General features: G+C 46.3%; 2 protein-coding genes across 3 annotated transcripts in view; both read left to right on the top strand.

Moving 5' to 3' along the window:
• LOC140370672 (dystrobrevin beta-like) overlaps positions 1 to 17,274 on the top strand; it is a 56,641-nt gene that overhangs the window by 26,502 nt on the left and 12,865 nt on the right. For both annotated transcript variants that reach the window (XM_072457869.1, XM_072457870.1), the window contains 4 exons: positions 2,978 to 3,052; positions 13,886 to 13,976; positions 14,990 to 15,075; positions 15,600 to 15,713. In XM_072457869.1, the coding sequence (XP_072313970.1) occupies positions 2,978 to 3,052; positions 13,886 to 13,976; positions 14,990 to 15,075; positions 15,600 to 15,713 (366 nt within the window). The remainder of the gene's footprint in view (positions 1 to 2,977; positions 3,053 to 13,885; positions 13,977 to 14,989; positions 15,076 to 15,599; positions 15,714 to 17,274) is intronic.
• On the top strand, positions 11,350 to 13,254 carry LOC140370944 (centriole and centriolar satellite protein ofd1-like). Its single transcript, XM_072458228.1, has one exon. It carries the CDS (start codon positions 11,350 to 11,352, stop codon positions 13,252 to 13,254), a length of 1,905 nt encoding a protein of 634 aa, XP_072314329.1.

The following is a 17,274-nucleotide window of genomic DNA, read 5'->3' as shown; positions in this document are numbered from 1 at the left end:
AGGAGGAGAGAGGAGGAGAGAGGAGAGGGGAGGGGAGGAGGAGAGAGGAGGAGAGGAGGAGGAGAGAGGAGGAGAGGAGGAGAGGAGGAGAGAGGAGGAGGAGAGAAGAGGAGAGGAGGAGAGAGGAGGAGAGGAGGAGAGAGGAGGAGGAGAGAGGAGGAGAGAGGAGAGGAGGAGAGGAGGAGGAGAGAGGAGGAGGAGGAGAGAGGAGGAGGAGAGAGGAGGAGAGAGGAGAGGAGGAGAGGAGGAGGAGAGAGGAGGAGGAGAGAGGAGGAGAAGGAGAGAGGAGAGAGAGGAGGAGAGAGAGGAGGAGGAGCGGGGAGGAGGATCAGCAAAGAGGAGAAAATATGCAGACAAGGACTAAACCAGGTCGAGTTTGAGACAATATGCAACAATTATGAAAATTTGAACAAATTTGTGAAGAAATGATTTATATATTTACTTTTATGATCGTCTAAATATGTTTAACTGACACTTTTGTTCGTTGCGTTTGAATTAATAACTGAACATTTGTAGATGCAGGATTTGAACAGATTTGATCTTTTCGTGTCACTGTAAAAAGTGAAGAGAAAATGTGCCATAAATTTTGAATATTTGAATGAATTTCTTCACAAAATTGAGAGGAGACAATTAGGATATTCTTCACTTGTTAATTGGTTTGTTTTTATGGAATTTAATTAACATGAAGTTATAGCACAGCAGATTATAAGATTATAATTGTTTCTGCATTTTAATGAGAATAGTCTGCAAAAAAGAGAAAATATGTAAAAGATTTTGAATATTTCACCAAATTGAGTGAAAAATATATTTTTTTTGTGTAATGAGGCGTACACTGCAAAATCACATGCTTAAAACTATAACAAATACACTTGTTTAGGCAAAATTGTCCTTGAAATAATATATTTATCTAAAACAAGATAAGTCAGATTTTTTGTAGTTGTTGAACAGCTGCATGTTTATGATCGTTGTTAAAGTGACGTAAGACAGGTTTTTTCGAGTTTCTAATTCTGACTTCATTTGGTGTATTTATACCTGTTGTACATATAAATTATAGTTTTACACCGACCGAGCAGGTGTTTGTGGAGAAAACGTTGAAAAATGTGTAGAAAAACACAGGAAGTGACATCACACCAGGGACACTCATTCCAGACAAAGTTAAGTCACATTAATTCATATATTTTTGAAAAAAAAAGTGACATTAGATGAGAATTTTCCTACTGTGATGTCATCAATTACAAATAGGAAGTGAAATTACAGAGTTATTCTGGGATACATTTTTGAAAATATTTTTGGGGAAAAATGTTCAATATGTAAAACTTAACTGCATTTTAGTCCAATGACTCATCTGACCTGTAGGGGGCGCTTTAACTGGACAATATTGCAGTTAATTCTGTCGAAAATGTAATAATTTGTGACGTAAAATTTAAATAAAAAAAGCACGTTTTTCTCCTTCGTTTACTGACTTTTTAGGAAACAAAAAGCAGAAATAAATACATAAATAAATCGATTAATCGGTCAATTTCATCAACAATGTTTTTAGTCGACACTTTGATTATTGTGAGGATTTTTACGTCTATTTCTGGAATATGGTGGTTTTGTGAGCGTCGTTTGTGTCAGATTTGGTCCTTTTTAGTCTAAAATCTCACTCTTTTAGTCTTTAAGTCGTGTTATTGGGTTCAAGGAGAATAATAACTCTGTGTTTTAGGTTAAAAGCAGCTGTAGATATTATAAGAAATGTATAATTTAGTTGTGCTTCCTGTTGCATCCAAGAATCCACTGGTTTTAACTCAAATTTTGCCCAAAAAACTGGTCTTCTCGTTGACTTCCGACCGTCGTGTTGATGTTTAATTGTTATTTCTCGTTAAGATCACCGTCGCCAGCGAAGCCTCGGGCGTATTCCACAAAACGCTCGATACAAAAGGTAACTCGGGGTGAAGTAAAGTCGCCGGGAAAGAGACGATATTGAGCGTGCGGCGACGGAAATAGACGCGTAAAAATAGACAAAAGCTGAGTCGCACAAACGGCACGCGACGCTGTACTTTATGTGCTAATGAGGTTTTTAAATAACTTTCACAGACGGAGAGAACAAGCAATACGGCCGTCTCCGGGTTCCAGGAGCGCGATGTAAATAGCGTTTGAGACCGAGATGTGGGAATAATATGAACAGGACAAAGACGTTTACTCTGATGTGATTTAATTTCATACGTTTTAAAGATTTGTTGATCAGATTACTGCATAAAACTAATGTAATTGTGTCACGTGTTGAAGTAATTTAACTGCTAACGGTTACTTCATTGATAACTGTGGTTCAGAAAGTATCACAGATGAAGAAAAGAAAAGTTAAAGCTCGGGAAGCACTTACAACAGCATGAAAATGACACACGGACTCAAGCTGGAAACGGACAAATTTAAAAGAATCTGGACAAAATGGGACTGTTATTTTGAATCTTATGTGCCTTGACATTTTTTTCATGGGATGCTTTTATTTTATTCATTTTTTAATTTTAATTTTAATTCAATTCAATTCAATTTCAATTTCAATTTCAATTTCAATTTCAATTTCAATTTCAATTTCAATTTTAATTTTAATTTTAATTTTAATTTTAATTTTAATTTTAATTTTAATTTTAATTTTAATTTTAATTTTAATTTTAATTTTGATTTTGATTTTGATTTTGATTTTGATTTTGATTTTGATTTAAATTTTTTCATTTTATTTATTTTGAATGTGAACATTAGGGAGCGACTGCATATTCTTATATGATATTTTTAGATATCTTAAGATATTTTTGTCTTCATTTTGACTCTTTTTGACCTCTTTTACTCCCATGACAACGCCTCCTCTGCACCTCCCTTGGCTCCTCCTCTCTTTATGAACGATGCAAACTCGCCCCGCCCCTCTCCCGCCTCCTCCTCCTCTTCTCCCTCGTTTCGCACGGAGCAAAGTCAATAATGGAATGGTCTTTTTTTATTTTAGTCAGCCGAAATCCGCCGTCCACAACATGAACGACACGCTGCTCTTGTCCTCCGGGGGGCACACTCCCAACAAGAGGTAAGACTCGCACATGCAGGGCCCTTTATGAGCGTCGTGAACTGAGGGTTTGGCTCCACGAGGGTTTTAAAGGTCACGATACTCACATTCCCTCAGAATTCTCTGTTGGTCACATTGTACTATAGGTAAATTTACAGAATCTAGATTTAATCTGGAGAGTTCCGTAAGTGACTAGACTCATTAACTTCTTGGATTAAACAACAAAAATCTGCATTTAACAATATTTATTTTATATTAAATATCATTGGTTCGCCTATGGATTGATGTGATGAAATAAAAAAAATACAGATTTTAGAACCATAATGACCTCAACTTTATTTTTATTTTTTTATTTTTTATTAATTAATTTATTAGTGACTAGTCTCATTAACTTCTTGGATTAAACAACAAAAACATTTAACAATATTAATATTAGCTTCCCCTTCATCTGTATTAAATATAATTGGTTCGCCTATGGATTGTTGTGTTGTCATCTGAAATAATAATAATAATAATAATACTGATTTTAGAACCACAATGACCTAAACTCACACTTTACAACTTAAAGTCCACATGAAGTTTCTCATCGTGACTTGGTTTGTTGGATTAGAACCTGTGGTAAATATTTATCACAGTTTTACTTCCGTTTAACTGCAATTTGTGATTTTTATGTTGGAAAATATGAGTTTAAAATGACAGGAAGTCGAGCTGAATCCCTCTGTGATGTCATCAGCGTGCGACACAGAGACACTGACACTTTTCTGACCGTTTAAACACTAAATAAAGGTGTTTTATGGTCTTAATGTGTGTCGTATCAGAACTGTTGTTGTGGAGTTTGGCTCTTGTTTACAGTCTGGTTGCTAGGTAACAGCTGTGGAACGACCTCTACCTGTGTCATATTTTTGCTCACGTCCAACCAGGACAATTATTTGGTCAAAAAATGGTCAAAGTGAGGACAAATGGGCAAAATGTTTAGTTAAATCTGAAATATAATTGTATTCACTGCGTTTTATGAACTGCATTAAAGGACACATATTATGAACCATGCGTCGACGACCTTTAACCCCGGACTAAACATCGTTCCCTCATTGAAAACCTAAATGGAGTTGTATTCAGCTTCATTCACGTTTGTTTCATGAATCCAGTTTTTGAGCTCGTCTTCTCTTGAGCCTCACAAAAAACACTCTGTTTCTAATTTCCCAGATTTGTGATGTCATAGGCAGAGATCCGGAGCTTTAAGTCCGTACGTCGTCTCCAGACTCGTTCGGAGCATCACTGCCTCAAACTGAGCGCGCACCTGCCTCAAACTGAGCGCGCACCGTTAGCATGTCGGGGGAAGCTAGCTTTTGTAATTCCTTCAGCTGCCAGTAGATGGAGTGCTAAAGCTTGAAAACACCGGTCGTCACAGTAAAGTTAGTGGGGGAAAAAAATCTTGAAAAAATAATATATACAAATTAAAACATGTATAAAAAAACAAAACAGAACACAAGATAAGTAAAATAATTAAGGAGGTGGCATCCAAAGAATAAAAGGATTAAAGATGATTAAGTCCAAAATAACGCTCCCATTTTGTTTCCAGGAAAATCTACTTAATTTTTTATTTTTTTATGTATATATTTTAAATGTTTGAAATCTTGAACTCTTACCTTTTATAACAAGGAACCAGCTCTGCTCAGAGAAAGATCAAATTTAAATCCCAGATGGTGGACATCCATCCATCCATCCATCCATCTTCTGCCGCTTTATCCGGGGCCGGGTCGCGGGGGCAGCAGTCTGAGCAGGGACTCCCAGACTTCCTTCTCCCCAGACACTTCCTCTAACTCCTCCGGGGGGATCCCGAGGCGTTCCCAGGCCAGCCGAGAGACATAGTCTCTCCAGCGTGTCCTGGGTCTTCCCCGGGGCCTCTTCCCGGTGGGACATGCCTGAAACACCTCCCGAGGGAGGCGCCCAGGAGGCATCCGGAACAGATGCCCGAGCCACCTCAGCTAGCTCCTCTCGACGTGGAGGAGCAGCGGCTCTACTCCGAGCTCCCCCCGTGTGGCCGAGCTCCTCACCTTATCTCTAAGGGAGCGCCCAGCCACACGGCGGAGGAAACTCATTTCGACCGCTTGTATCCGTGATCTTGTTCTTTCGGTCACTACCCAAAGCTCATGACCATAGGTGAGGGTAGGAACGTAGACCGACCGGTAAATAGAGAGCTTTGCCTTTCGGCTCAGCTCCCTCTTTACCACAACGGTCCGATGCAGCGACTGCATCACTGCAGCCGCTGCACCGATCCGCCTGTCGATCTCACGCTCCATCCTTCCCTCACTCGTGAACAAGACCCCGAGATACTTGAACTCCTCCACTTGGGGCAAGGACACCCCACCCACCTGGAGAGGGCAAGCCACCTTTTTCCGGTCGAGAACCATGGCCTCGGATTTGGAGGTGCTGATTCTCATCCCAGCCGCTTCACACTCGGCTGCAAACCGTCCCAGTGCATGTTGCAGGTCCGGGTTTGATGGAGCCATCAGGACAACATCGTCTGCAAACAGCAGAGATGGAATCCTGTGGTCCCCAAACCGGACACCCTCCGACCCCTGACTGCGCCTAGAAATTCTGTCCATAAAAATTATGAACAGAACCGGTGACACAGGGCAGCCCTGGCGGAGTCCAACATGCACTGGGAACAGGTCTGACTTACTGCCGGCAATGCGAACACAGCTCCTGCTCCGGTCATACAGGGACCGGACAGCCCTGAGCAAAGGGCCCCGGACCCCGTACTCCCGGAGCACCCCCCAAAGGACACCCCGAGGGACACGGTCAAAAGCCTTCTCCAGATCCACAAAGCACATGTGGACTGGTTGGGCAAACTCCCATGAACCCTCGAGCACCCGATGGAGGGTATAGAGCTGGTCCAGTGTTCCACGACCGGGACGAAAACCACTCTGCTCCTCCTGAATCCGAGGTTCGACTATCGGTCGGATTCTCCTCTCCAGTACCTTGGAATAGACCTTACCCGGGAGGCTGAGGAGTGTGATCCCTCTGTAGTTGGAACACACCCTCCGGTCCCCCTTCTTGAACAGAGGGACCACCACCCCGGTCTGCCAGTCCAGAGGCACGGTCCCCGAACGCCACGCGATGTTGCAGAGACGTGTCAACCAAGACAGTCCTACAACATCCAGATACTTTAGGTACTCAGGGCGGATCTCATCCACCCCCGGAGCCCTGCCACCGAGGAGTTTGCAGACAACCTCAGTGACTTCAGCTTGGGTGATGGATGAGCCAGCCTCCGAGTCCCCGGTCTCTACTTCCTCTTCAGAAGACGTGACTGAGGGATTAAGGAGATCCTCAAAGTATTCCTTCCACCGTCCGACGACATCCCCAGTCGAGGTCAGCAGGCCTCCACCCGCACCGTAAACGGTGTTTGTGAGACACTGCTTCCCCTTTCTGAGGCGCCGGACGGTTTGCCAGAATTTCTTTGGTGCCGACCGATAGTCCTCCTCCATGGCCTCCCCGAACTCCTCCCAGGCCCGGGTTTTTGCCTCTGCGACAGCACGAGCCGCGGCTCGCTTGGCCTGCCGATACCCGTCGATGACCTCCGGAGACCTACAAGCCAGAGTGGCCTGATAGGCCTCCTTCTTTAGTCTGACGGCATCCCTTACTTCCGGTGTCCATCACCGGGTTCGGGGGTTGCCGCCACGACAGGCACCGGAGACCTTGCGACCACAGCTCCGAGCAGCCGCATCAACAATGGAGGCGGAGAACATGGTCCACTCGGACTCAATGTCCCCAGCCTCCCCCGGGACATGGGAGAAGCTCTCCCGGAGGTGCGAGTTGAATACCCTACTGACAGAGGGCTCCAGTAGACGTTCCCAACAGACCCTCACAATGCGCTTGGGTCTGCCAAGTCTGTCCGGCTTCCTCCTCCGCCAGCGGATCCAACTCACCACCAGGTGGTGATCGGTTGACAACTCTGCCCCTCTCTTCACCCGAGTGTCCAAGACACGCGGCCGGAGGTCTGATGACACGACAACTAAGTCGATCATTGACCTCCGGCCTAGGGTGTCCTGGTGCCACGTGCACTGATGGACACCCTTGTGCTTGAACATGGTGTTCGTTATGGACAATCCGTGGCTAGCACAGAAGTCCAATAACTGAACACCGCTCGGGTTCAGATCGGGGAAGCCGTTCTTCCCGATCACCCCTCTCCAGGTGTCACTGTCATTGCCCACGTGGGCGTTGAAGTCCCCCAGTAGAACAACGGAGTCCCCGGTCGGTGCACTGTCCAGTACCCCTCCCAAGGACTCCAAGAAGGCCGGGTACTCTGCACTGCTGTTCGGCCCGTAGGCCGCCACAACAGTGAGAGACCTGTCCCCCACCCGAAGGCGGAGGGACGCGACCCTCTCGTTCACCGGGGTAAACTCCAACACGTGGCGGCTGAGCTGAGGGGCTATCAGCAAGCCCACACCAGCCCGCCGCCTCTCCCCGCGGGCAACACCAGAGAAGTGGAGCGTCCAGCCCCTCTTGAGGAGATGGGTTCCAGAGCCCAAACTGTGCGTGGAGGTGAGGCCGACTATATCTAGTCGGTATCGCTCAACCTCCCGCACAAGCTCAGGCTCTTTCCCCCCCAGCGAGGTGACATTCCACGTCCCCAGAGTTAGTCTCTGTGTCTGGAGATCTGGTCGCCGAGGCCCCTGCCGTCGACTGCCGCCCAGATCTCTCTGCACCGGCCCCTTATGGATCCTCCTGCGGGTGGTGGGCCCACGGGAGGGCGGCCCCACGTCGCTCTTTCGGGCTGTGCCCGGCCGGGCCCCGTGGGGTAAGACCCGGCCACCAGGCGCTCGCCATGGAGCACCCATCCCAGGCCTGGCTCCAGGATGGGGCCCCGGTGACGCCGATCCGGGCGACGTGAACTGCCTTGATTGTGTCGTCGTCATAAGAGGCTTCTGAAGCGAGATGGTGGACAAAAGGGAATAAATGTGGAAAATTTCTAAGAGTCTGTGCGGGTGCGGCGTCATTTTAAGGGTTTCAAAATGTATTTCTGTCAACTTTATGAGCAGATTAAGACATATCCTGACTGAGAGAGTTAATGATTGTCTCAACAACAGCTGAAACAATATAAAGATTGTTATTTTAGCTCACTAGTCCATATTCCCGTCTGCTCGCGCATGCTGCTGTTCAGAGCTTATACCACGTCTCACCAGCAGGTGGAGTCTGGAGCTCGCTCCTCTGCTTTGTTTGTTGTGGTCTTTTTTCTGCAAACGGAGCTAATCCTCTGCAAATGTCAGCGACTGAAGCCACAGCTCGAATCATTTCATCAAATGTCACTCAATGCGTTTTTTTTAAAGTTGCCTCACGTTTGTAAAAGGCAGAAGGTTCTAGAAGATGTTTAAGATGTTTAAGATGTTAGAAGTGAGAAGTGAATCTTTATAGTCTTTTGTGATGTAGAAAACTGGGTCAGTGTTTCTAAAACTGAGGCTGTGGTTTTCTCTGTCTAAAGCGGTCTGTGTCTAAAGAGGGGCTTTAGTCCTGGTTTAGACCTGGTTTAGACCTGGTTTAGACCTGGTTTAGTCCTGGTTTAGACCTGGTTTAGACCTGGTTTAGTCCTGGTTTAGACCTGGTTTAGTCCTGGTTTAGACCTGATTTAGACCTGGTTTAGTCCTGGTTTAGTCCTGGTTTAGACCTGGTTTAGACCTGGTTTAGTCCTAGTTTAGACCTGGTTTAGTCCTGATTTAGACCTGGTTTAGTCCTGGTTTAGACCTGATTTAGACCTGGTTTAGTCCTGGTTTAGTCCTGGTTTAGACCTGGTTTAGTCCTGGTTTAGACCTGATTTAGACCTGGTTTAGTCCTGGTTTAGTCCTGGTTTAGACCTGGTTTAGTCCTGGTTTAGACCTGGTTTAGACCTGGTTTAGTCCTGATTTAGACCTGGTTTAGTCCTGGTTTAGTCCTGGTTTAGACCTGGTTTAGACCTGGTTTAGTCCTGGTTTAGAACTGGTTTAGTCCTGGTTTAGACCTGGTTTAGTCCTGGTTTAGACCTGGTGTAGACCTGGTTTAGTCCTGGTTTAGAACTGGTTTAGTCCTGGTTTAGACCTGGTTTAGAACTGGTTTAGACCTGGTTTAGACCTGGTTTAGACCTGGTTTAGTCCTGGTTTAGACCTGGTTTAGACCTGGTTTAGTCCTGGTTTAGTCCTGGTTTAGACCTGGTTTAGTCCTGGTTTAGTCCTGGTTTAGACATGGTTTAGTCCTGGTTTAGACCTGGTTTAGTCCTGGTTTAGACCTGGTTTAGAACTGGTTTAGTCCTGGTTTAGTCCTGGTTTAGACCTGGTCTAGAACTGGTTTAGACCTGATTTAGACCTGGTTTAGACCTGGTTTAGACCTGGTTTAGTCCTGGTTTAGACCTGGTTTGGACCTGTTTTAGTCCTGGTTTAGACCTGGTTTAGACCTGGATTAGTCCTAGTTTAGACCTGGTTTAGAACTGGTTTAGTCCTGGTTTAGTCCTGGTTTAGACCTGGTTTAGACCTGGTTTAGACCTGGTTTAGAACTGGTTTAGTCCTGGTTTAGTCCTGGTTTAGACCTGGTCTAGAACTGGTTTAGACCTGATTTAGACCTGGTTTAGACCTGGTTTAGACCTGGTTTAGTCCTGGTTTAGACCTGGTTTGGACCTGTTTTAGTCCTGGTTTAGACCTGGTTTAGACCTGGTTTAGTCCTAGTTTAGACCTGGTTTAGACCTGGTTTAGACATGTTTTAGTGCTGGACGCGTTGCTCGGCCAGATTTTGTCATTAACCGTCGCTTTTTGGCGTTCCACCTCAAGCGTTATTGGCAACACGCGACATTTGCAGCTTGAGATGTGATTGGTCGACCGACGGCTTGCGGGGTTTCCTTATTTACTCATCTCTGCAACTCTTTCCCCTCGTTTCTTTCTTCCATTTCGCCGTCCTTCTCGTCTCATTTCCCCTCTTCACCTCCTCCCTCTCTCCTCTCTTCTCTCGTCTTCCAATCCTCCCCTCGTTCGCCGCTCTGAGCTCGTCCAAGGCCAAACGGCGCCATTTATTTACTGCCGCCGTTCCGCCAAGACCCCCAAAAAAGCGTCGGGATAAAAAGAGGTGCCCCCTCCTTCTTTGATCCCCGGTTACAGAGTGAGGACGATGACGACTCGTTAACCCCAGATCTGTAAGGGGTTATTTGTGTTCAGCATTTATCAATCAATTACAATTACAACTGATCATTTGACGAGCCAACGTTTCTCAAAATGTGTCGTACTTTGTCGTTCCCTCATACGTTTTGACCGGATGGAATTCCCCGCACTATTATCCCAACAAAATGGAATGAAAGGCGTTCAAATTGCGAAGGTTTTCTCAAAGTCCGGAAGGTTAGACTTTGACGAAGAGAGGCAGTGCAAAGAACACATTATAACAGATATGGACTCTAAATCCTTAAGGACTACGACAAAGTCTGAGGAATAAAGTCTGGCGGTAATGCAACACTTGGATGCCAACCGCCATAAAACAACATCAACAACAACAACAACATGTTATGTGCACCGAGAGATCAGCTGTTTGTTTCTTGTTTGTTGCTTGTTCTTGTTCTGTTTTGTGCTTTGTTTCTTTTTTGAATGACTGCGTAATGCATTACTCTCTGTTCTTATAGTTCTTTACTATCCAGTATTACTATTATAGCAACTGTTTTTTGGCATCACAAGTCGCAGGTTACTAGTACTTTTGGTATTGTTGTTGTTGTTGTTGTTGTTGTTGCTTTTAATGGCGGCTGGCGACCAACTTTTATTTATTACATTTTTTTTTCCAACTGCAAAGGTGCGTTTACCGCCATCTACTTTATTCTTTAGACTTCATGCTTTTTCTACTTTTGGTATTCCTCGATCTTGCCGTTTCTTGGGATCCGGTGTCAAATTTGGAACGTTCTTTGTGACATCATCGTCATGGCAACTGTACAGAATATGGCCGTGCATTTTGCAGTCACTCGCGACGACTTCTGCCATAGCGCGGATTGAGTTATTGTCTCTCGTCTCTTTGTACGTAACGCATTTTGAGTGTTTTGGATCCGTATGCCGAGCCCCGCCCCCCCAACGTTGTGTTTGCACTTGTCTGTCATGATTTGTTTAAGACATTTTTTGGTCACAAAGCCCCAACACGATGATGTCACCAAGTTGCAACGCTAAAGGAGCGTTCAGACCGCGGTGACGAATCGTGAAAAACGTCAAGAGTCTAAGATTTACAACAACAGCAGGGGGCGGTAATGTAATAAAACACAGAAGAAGAAGAAGAAGAAGAAGAAGAAGAAGAAGAATATGAAAAATTGCAGCTCGGAGGCAACAGTCATGTCTGCATTTAGAGAAGAGTTGTCTCCCGACGAACTGAGGAAGAGGCTTTACCAAACGTTCAAAAGCAAAGGAACGCTCGCGACGCTTCAAGCACAACTCAAGAATCAGCTGATCGTCGAACTCAAGCGCTCGCCGCCGCCCCCTGCTGCTGCGGAGCGAGAGCCCGGTTTGGTCTCGGCGTGTAACAGCATCGTGGACGACTATCTTCAAAAGTCGGGATACGAGTACAGCCGGTCCGTATTCCAGCCAGAATGTCGTCTGAGCCAAGACGAGACGCTTTCCAAACGAGATATTCTCCGGGTCGTGAAAATTGCTCCGGAGTCGTCTTTGTACGAAGCGCTGTCGGCTCAAGAAAACTGCGACAAAAGCTTCCTAATGAGTCTGTTGATGCAATTACGCCACCGTTCCCTCCATGGACGAGGCAACAATGCGGTCACTCAAATATCCATGTCCAGCTTCGGAGACTCGCTGCAGGAAAAGATGCAAAGGATCGATAGGGAATATGACAACCGCCGTGGCAGAGCGGATCGATTCCTCACTCCGCCGTCCAAGTTGGAGTGGTATAAGAAAGAAATGGAAGAGCGGTTGCAAGCTGACATGAAGAGAAAGTTGCAGCGCTTCAAAGACGTGGAACTTGCGCACATGCAGATGGAAGAAAAAGCCAAATTCAGCGAGGAGCTTGTCAGAGTAAAGCGCGAGTTGGAGGAGACGTACGAAGAGAAGACCAGACTGCTCATGGAACAGGAGGAAAACGTCATCGCCCGGTTACACAAACGGCAAGAGATCGAAGTACAAAAATTGTGTATGCAAAGACAAGAAGTGCTTAAGGAGATCGAAGCGGTGCGGAGCAAGGAGAGCGAGCTGAGTAGCAAAGTGGAGGCTTTCGAAACGAATCGTCGGATCCACGAGGAAAAGGTGAAGGCGACGGTGGAGTTGCTGAGGAAGAGGGAGGCGGCCGTGAAGACCGCGGAGGACGCACATGACCAAAGACTCCGACGCGACCTTTGTAGGTATCGGCGTGAACTCGACGAAGAATTCATCAAGAGAACGGAGGAGTGCGCGGAGATCGAGACGCGCAATAGAAAGCAAGCGTCCCGTCTTTCGAAGGAGTCCGCCGAGCTGGACGCCAAACGGGAAGAGCACGCCAGAGTATGTTCGGAGATCAAACGGATGGGGATCGACATAAACGCGGCACAGCAACGGCAGTGCGTGCTGAACGAACAAAAGGAGTTTCTTAAGGAGAAGCTTGAAACCATGAGCGACTACGCCGGCCTCAAATCGGAGCGGGAGGAGTTACAGAGCCAAGTGCGACTGCTGGACAAACAGCTGAAGGAGGCGCTGAAGGAGAAGAAACACCTGCATGCGGTCGTGCAGAGAATGCGGAGCGCCCAAAGGCGGGTGGAGGAAGACTCGGACAAACAGAGACGGGCGCTGCAGGCTCAGCTCCAGGGAGAGGTGGAGTACAGCGGTCAGCTCAGGGCGCGGCTGACGGAGTGCGAGGAGAAGGCCAGGTGGACGAGCAACCGCGCGGAGGACGTCGAGATGCAACTGCGGCAGACGCAGCGAGCGCTTGAAACCGAAGTGCTGCGCCTCCACAAGCCTTCCCCGGCTGACCGCGCTGACCGCTCTGTTCTGGAAGTCTGCGGCGACGACCCAGTCCCTCCCGACATCTGCGGGGACGGAAGCGAACCGAAGGCCAGGGCGCCGTCTGATTCGTCGAGAGCAGATGGAGCCTCGCACGGGGGTCACACAGGGGGGCGCACGCCGGACTCTGACAGGGACATTATTGCAGATGCCAAAGCTCGTATGATGGAGTTGCAGAGAGAAGCTGAGACCGTTGAGGAAGCTTATAGGAACTACCAGCAGAGGGCAGTGGTGTCCAACGTCTCACATCCTCTTTAACCAGCGCGGCCACTCCCATTACGCACATAACACAAGTGCTCCATGGGGCACCAACCTGACCAGACGTATTTATCATATGGTCGCTTTGTGCTTTCTCAATCTCTAAATAACTTAACTGACGCAAAGAACAGTTATTTACACTTAAGTTAAACCGCCAGAAAATGTACTCAGAATCAGGAAAACGCTGAACTGTCCTCGCCTCTGCACAGTTTAGTCTCAATGTTTCAAATCTGATCGTTATCCAATTTCTGGCGTTCTCCAATTATTGAAATGTCATGTAAACAGTTGTGAGTAATCTGATTTCTCTCTGATCGTTCACGCTTCTGCAGGTTTTGAATGTGGGGCGACCGGAGGCATTTTTTGTGAGAATATTACGAATAAAGCATATTTCTCTTGACATTGTGCTGTAATACTGCCACTTTCTTTGTTGTAAAAGATCTTTTCGTATGTGTTTTGGAGTCTGTACAGTCCAGAGAATGAACAAATATAAAAAAAAAAGATTATTTTTATAGTCGTTGCCGCCGTACAAAAATAACGTTTTTTTGTTGCTCTTCCAAATGCAGCAGTTCCAGATCGGCGGATGGACTTTTTCTGATGCTTTATCTGATGTTGGCTCTTGTGTTTCCCTCAGCGTCCTGGAGAGTCCGAGCCGCTTGGACGAGGAGCACCGGCTGATCGCTCGCTACGCCGCCAGGTTAGCGGCCGAGGCGGGGAACTCCACGGTCAGTTCCATTCAGTATCTGTTAAATTTGTCTTCTTCTTCTTTGGTGTTTCACGGCGGTTGGTATCCAAGTGTTACATTACCGCCACCTACTGTAATTTACGCCTTAGACTTTAGACTTCATTCTTCTTCTTCATCATCTTCTTCTTCTTCTGTGTTTGATGGCAGTCCAATAGAAGGACCACGCCCCCATCAACGATGCAAAGTGTTTATTGACATATGAGAAACATGAACAACACAAATGGACATAAATGGATGCCGTTTTGAGACTTCTAGCGATGAGGGGCCTCGATACCACCATCTAGGAGATGGATTAGAATTATAATTAGAAGAGGGTGGGAGGGGCACAAAGTCACGAACGCTGATGTGTGTGACCTGGATGCTTAAATAGTGCAGCCGCAGGAAGGGGCGTGAAAGGGGTGTGGTCCTGCTCCCGAACTTAAGATAACAAACTTATCTTCATTTGGTATGGTTTAGACTTTAGACTTTATTCTTTAGACTTCTTCTTGTCATTATTAGTTGAAGTTTAAGTATCAGAAAAATGTGAAATGACAGAAAAATGTGCAATAAGTTAAAAAGTGTATGAACCAAGTCGTATTAACCTTGATTTGAGCATTTTTAGTAGTAGTAGTAGTAGCATTTATTTCCCTCATTTTAAGTTAGAAATAGATAGAGATATTTTATGCTCGTTCCATTGGCAATCTTACTTCATTTACATTTTGAATCATTTTTTATTATAAACTCTCAAATGTGCAAAACGTCATTGACAAACACTTTATGAAGCTAATCAAGATAAAAATGTAAAATATAGCAATGAAAAAGCAATAAAAAGTTACAGTGTTCCTTTTTTTTTACGCAAACGTCTTTATACTTTTCAAAACGACTCCACCTATACCTGTGATTTAACTTTATTTAAAGTTATATTTTTTAAGTTTAAAACCATCGTCGTCGTCCAAACGTCTCTCAGAGTTTGTGCCGCGGCGTAACCGCGGCGATGCTTGTGTGTTTCCGCAGCAGTGCCCTCCCACTGACCTCGGGTTCAACTTTGACACCAACAAACAGCAGAGACAACTGATCGCGGAGCTGGAGAACAAGAACAGGTCAGACACACGGTTGTCATGGTTTCCTGCTCTTTTGTTTGTGTTGTATTGTTATTTTGTATAATTTAGTTCTGATGGGATAAAGCTTCTGTCAAATATGATCAAAGTGTTGCATCAGTCAAGTGACAGTTTGTGGAAAAGCTAACAAAAAATAAAAGGGAGTTGCGTGTTTTTTTTTTACATGTTTTTATTGGCAATAGAATAACTTCGAATTTGTATTTTATTTGACAAATAAAATTATACAAGATCAGCTTTATTTAGTTAAAATCTTTTAGTGTCAAACAAGTTCTTTGTATAAATTCTGTATAAACTTTGGATGGAATGACACTTCCTCATTTTCTATAGATTTTTTTCTTTTTAACATTTATTTACTTTATTTTTGTTTAAATTTAATTAAATTATTTTTTATTTCATTTTATTAAATGTAATCAAATTAAATGTATAAAATGTATAAAATTATAAAATGTATAAAATGTATTAAATGTATTTAAACAAGAATAACGTCCGACGTGTGGTTGGTTCAGGGAGATTCTTCAGGAGATCCAGCGGCTGCGTCTGGAGCACGAACAGGCCTCACAGCCAACTCCAGAGAAAGCTCAGCAGAACCCGACGCTGCTCACAGAACTGCGGCTGCTCAGGTCAGTCAAGCCTCTGCATCGCTCTGCACCTCTCTGCACCTCTCTGCACCTCTCTGCACCTCTCTGCATCGCTCTGCACCTCTCTGCACCTCTCTGCACCTCTCTGCACTGCTCTGCACCTCTCTGCATCACTCTGCACCTCTCTGCACCTCTCTGCACCTCTCTGCACTGCTCTGCACCTCTCTGCATCGTTCTGCACCTCTCTGCACCTCTCTGCATCGCTCTGCACCTCTCTGCACCTCTCTGCACCTCTCTGCACTGCTCTGCACCTCTCTGCACCTCTCTGCATCGCTCTGCACCTCTCTGCATCGCTCTGCACCTCTCTGCATCGTTCTGCACCTCTCTGCACCTCTCTGCATCGCTCTGCACCTCTCTGCACCTCTCTGCACCTCTCTGCACTGCTCTGCACCTCTCTGCATCACTCTGCACCTCTCTGCACCTCTCTGCACCTCTCTGCACTGCTCTGCACCTCTCTGCATCGCTCTGCACCTCTCTGCACCTCTCTGCATCGCTCTGCATTGTTCTGCACCTCTCTGCACCTCTCTGCACCTCTCTGCACCTCTCTGCACCTCTCTGCATCGCTCTGCACCTCTCTGCATCACTCTGCACCTCTCTGCACCTCTCTGCATCACTCTGCACCTCTCTGCACCTCTCTGCACCTCTCTGCACTGCTCTGCACCTCTCTGCATCGCTCTGCACCTCTCTGCATTGTTCTGCACCTCTCTGCACCTCTCTGCACCTCTCTGCACCTCTCTGCACCTCTCTGCACCTCTCTGCATCGCTCTGCACCTCTCTGCATCGCTCTGCACCTCTCTGCATCGTTCTGCACCTCTCTGCACCTCTCTGCACCTCTCTGCACCTCTCTGCACCTCTCTGCATCGCTCTGCACCTCTCTGCATCGCTCTGCACCTCTCTGCATCGTTCTGCACCTCTCTGCACCTCTCTGCACCTCTCTGCACCTCTCTGCATCGCTCTGCACCTCTCTGCATCGCTCTGCACCTCTCTGCATCGTTCTGCACCTCTCTGCACCTCTCTGCATCGCTCTGCACCTCTCTGCACCTCTCTGCACCGCTCTGCACCTCTCTGCACCTCTCTGCACCGCTCTGCACCTCTCTGCATCGCTCTGCACCTCTCTGCATCACTCTGCACCTCTCTGCACCGCTCTGCACCTCTCTGCACCTCTCTGCATCGCTCTGCACCTCTCTGCATCGCTCTGCACCTCTCTGCATCGCTCTGCACCTCTCTGCATCACTCTGCACCTCTCTGCACCTCTCTGCATCGCTCTGCACCTCTCTGCACAGCTCTGCACTCGTCTAAACACCGGAAAACTGCTCCAGACCGCTGCAGTGTCCGAGAAAATACACTTAAAATGCATAATAGAGAAGAAAAAAAAATATATATATATAAGTGGCACTGGAGTATGACATGCGGTTGCAAGTGTGAAAATAACAAATAATATCACATATAAGTCGCTCTGGAGTATAAATATAAGTAAATAAGTATAAATATAAGTATAAGTCGCACCCACTATGAAAAAGGTGCAACTTATAGTCCAGAAAAT

The sequence above is a fragment of the Eucyclogobius newberryi genome, unplaced genomic scaffold (assembly GCF_026437365.1).
Source record: "Eucyclogobius newberryi isolate DKJ021-1_F unplaced genomic scaffold, fEucNew1.0.hap1 SCAF_21, whole genome shotgun sequence".
NCBI lineage: Eukaryota > Metazoa > Chordata > Actinopteri > Gobiiformes > Gobiidae > Eucyclogobius > Eucyclogobius newberryi.
This window is presented reverse-complemented; position numbering and strand designations above follow the sequence as displayed.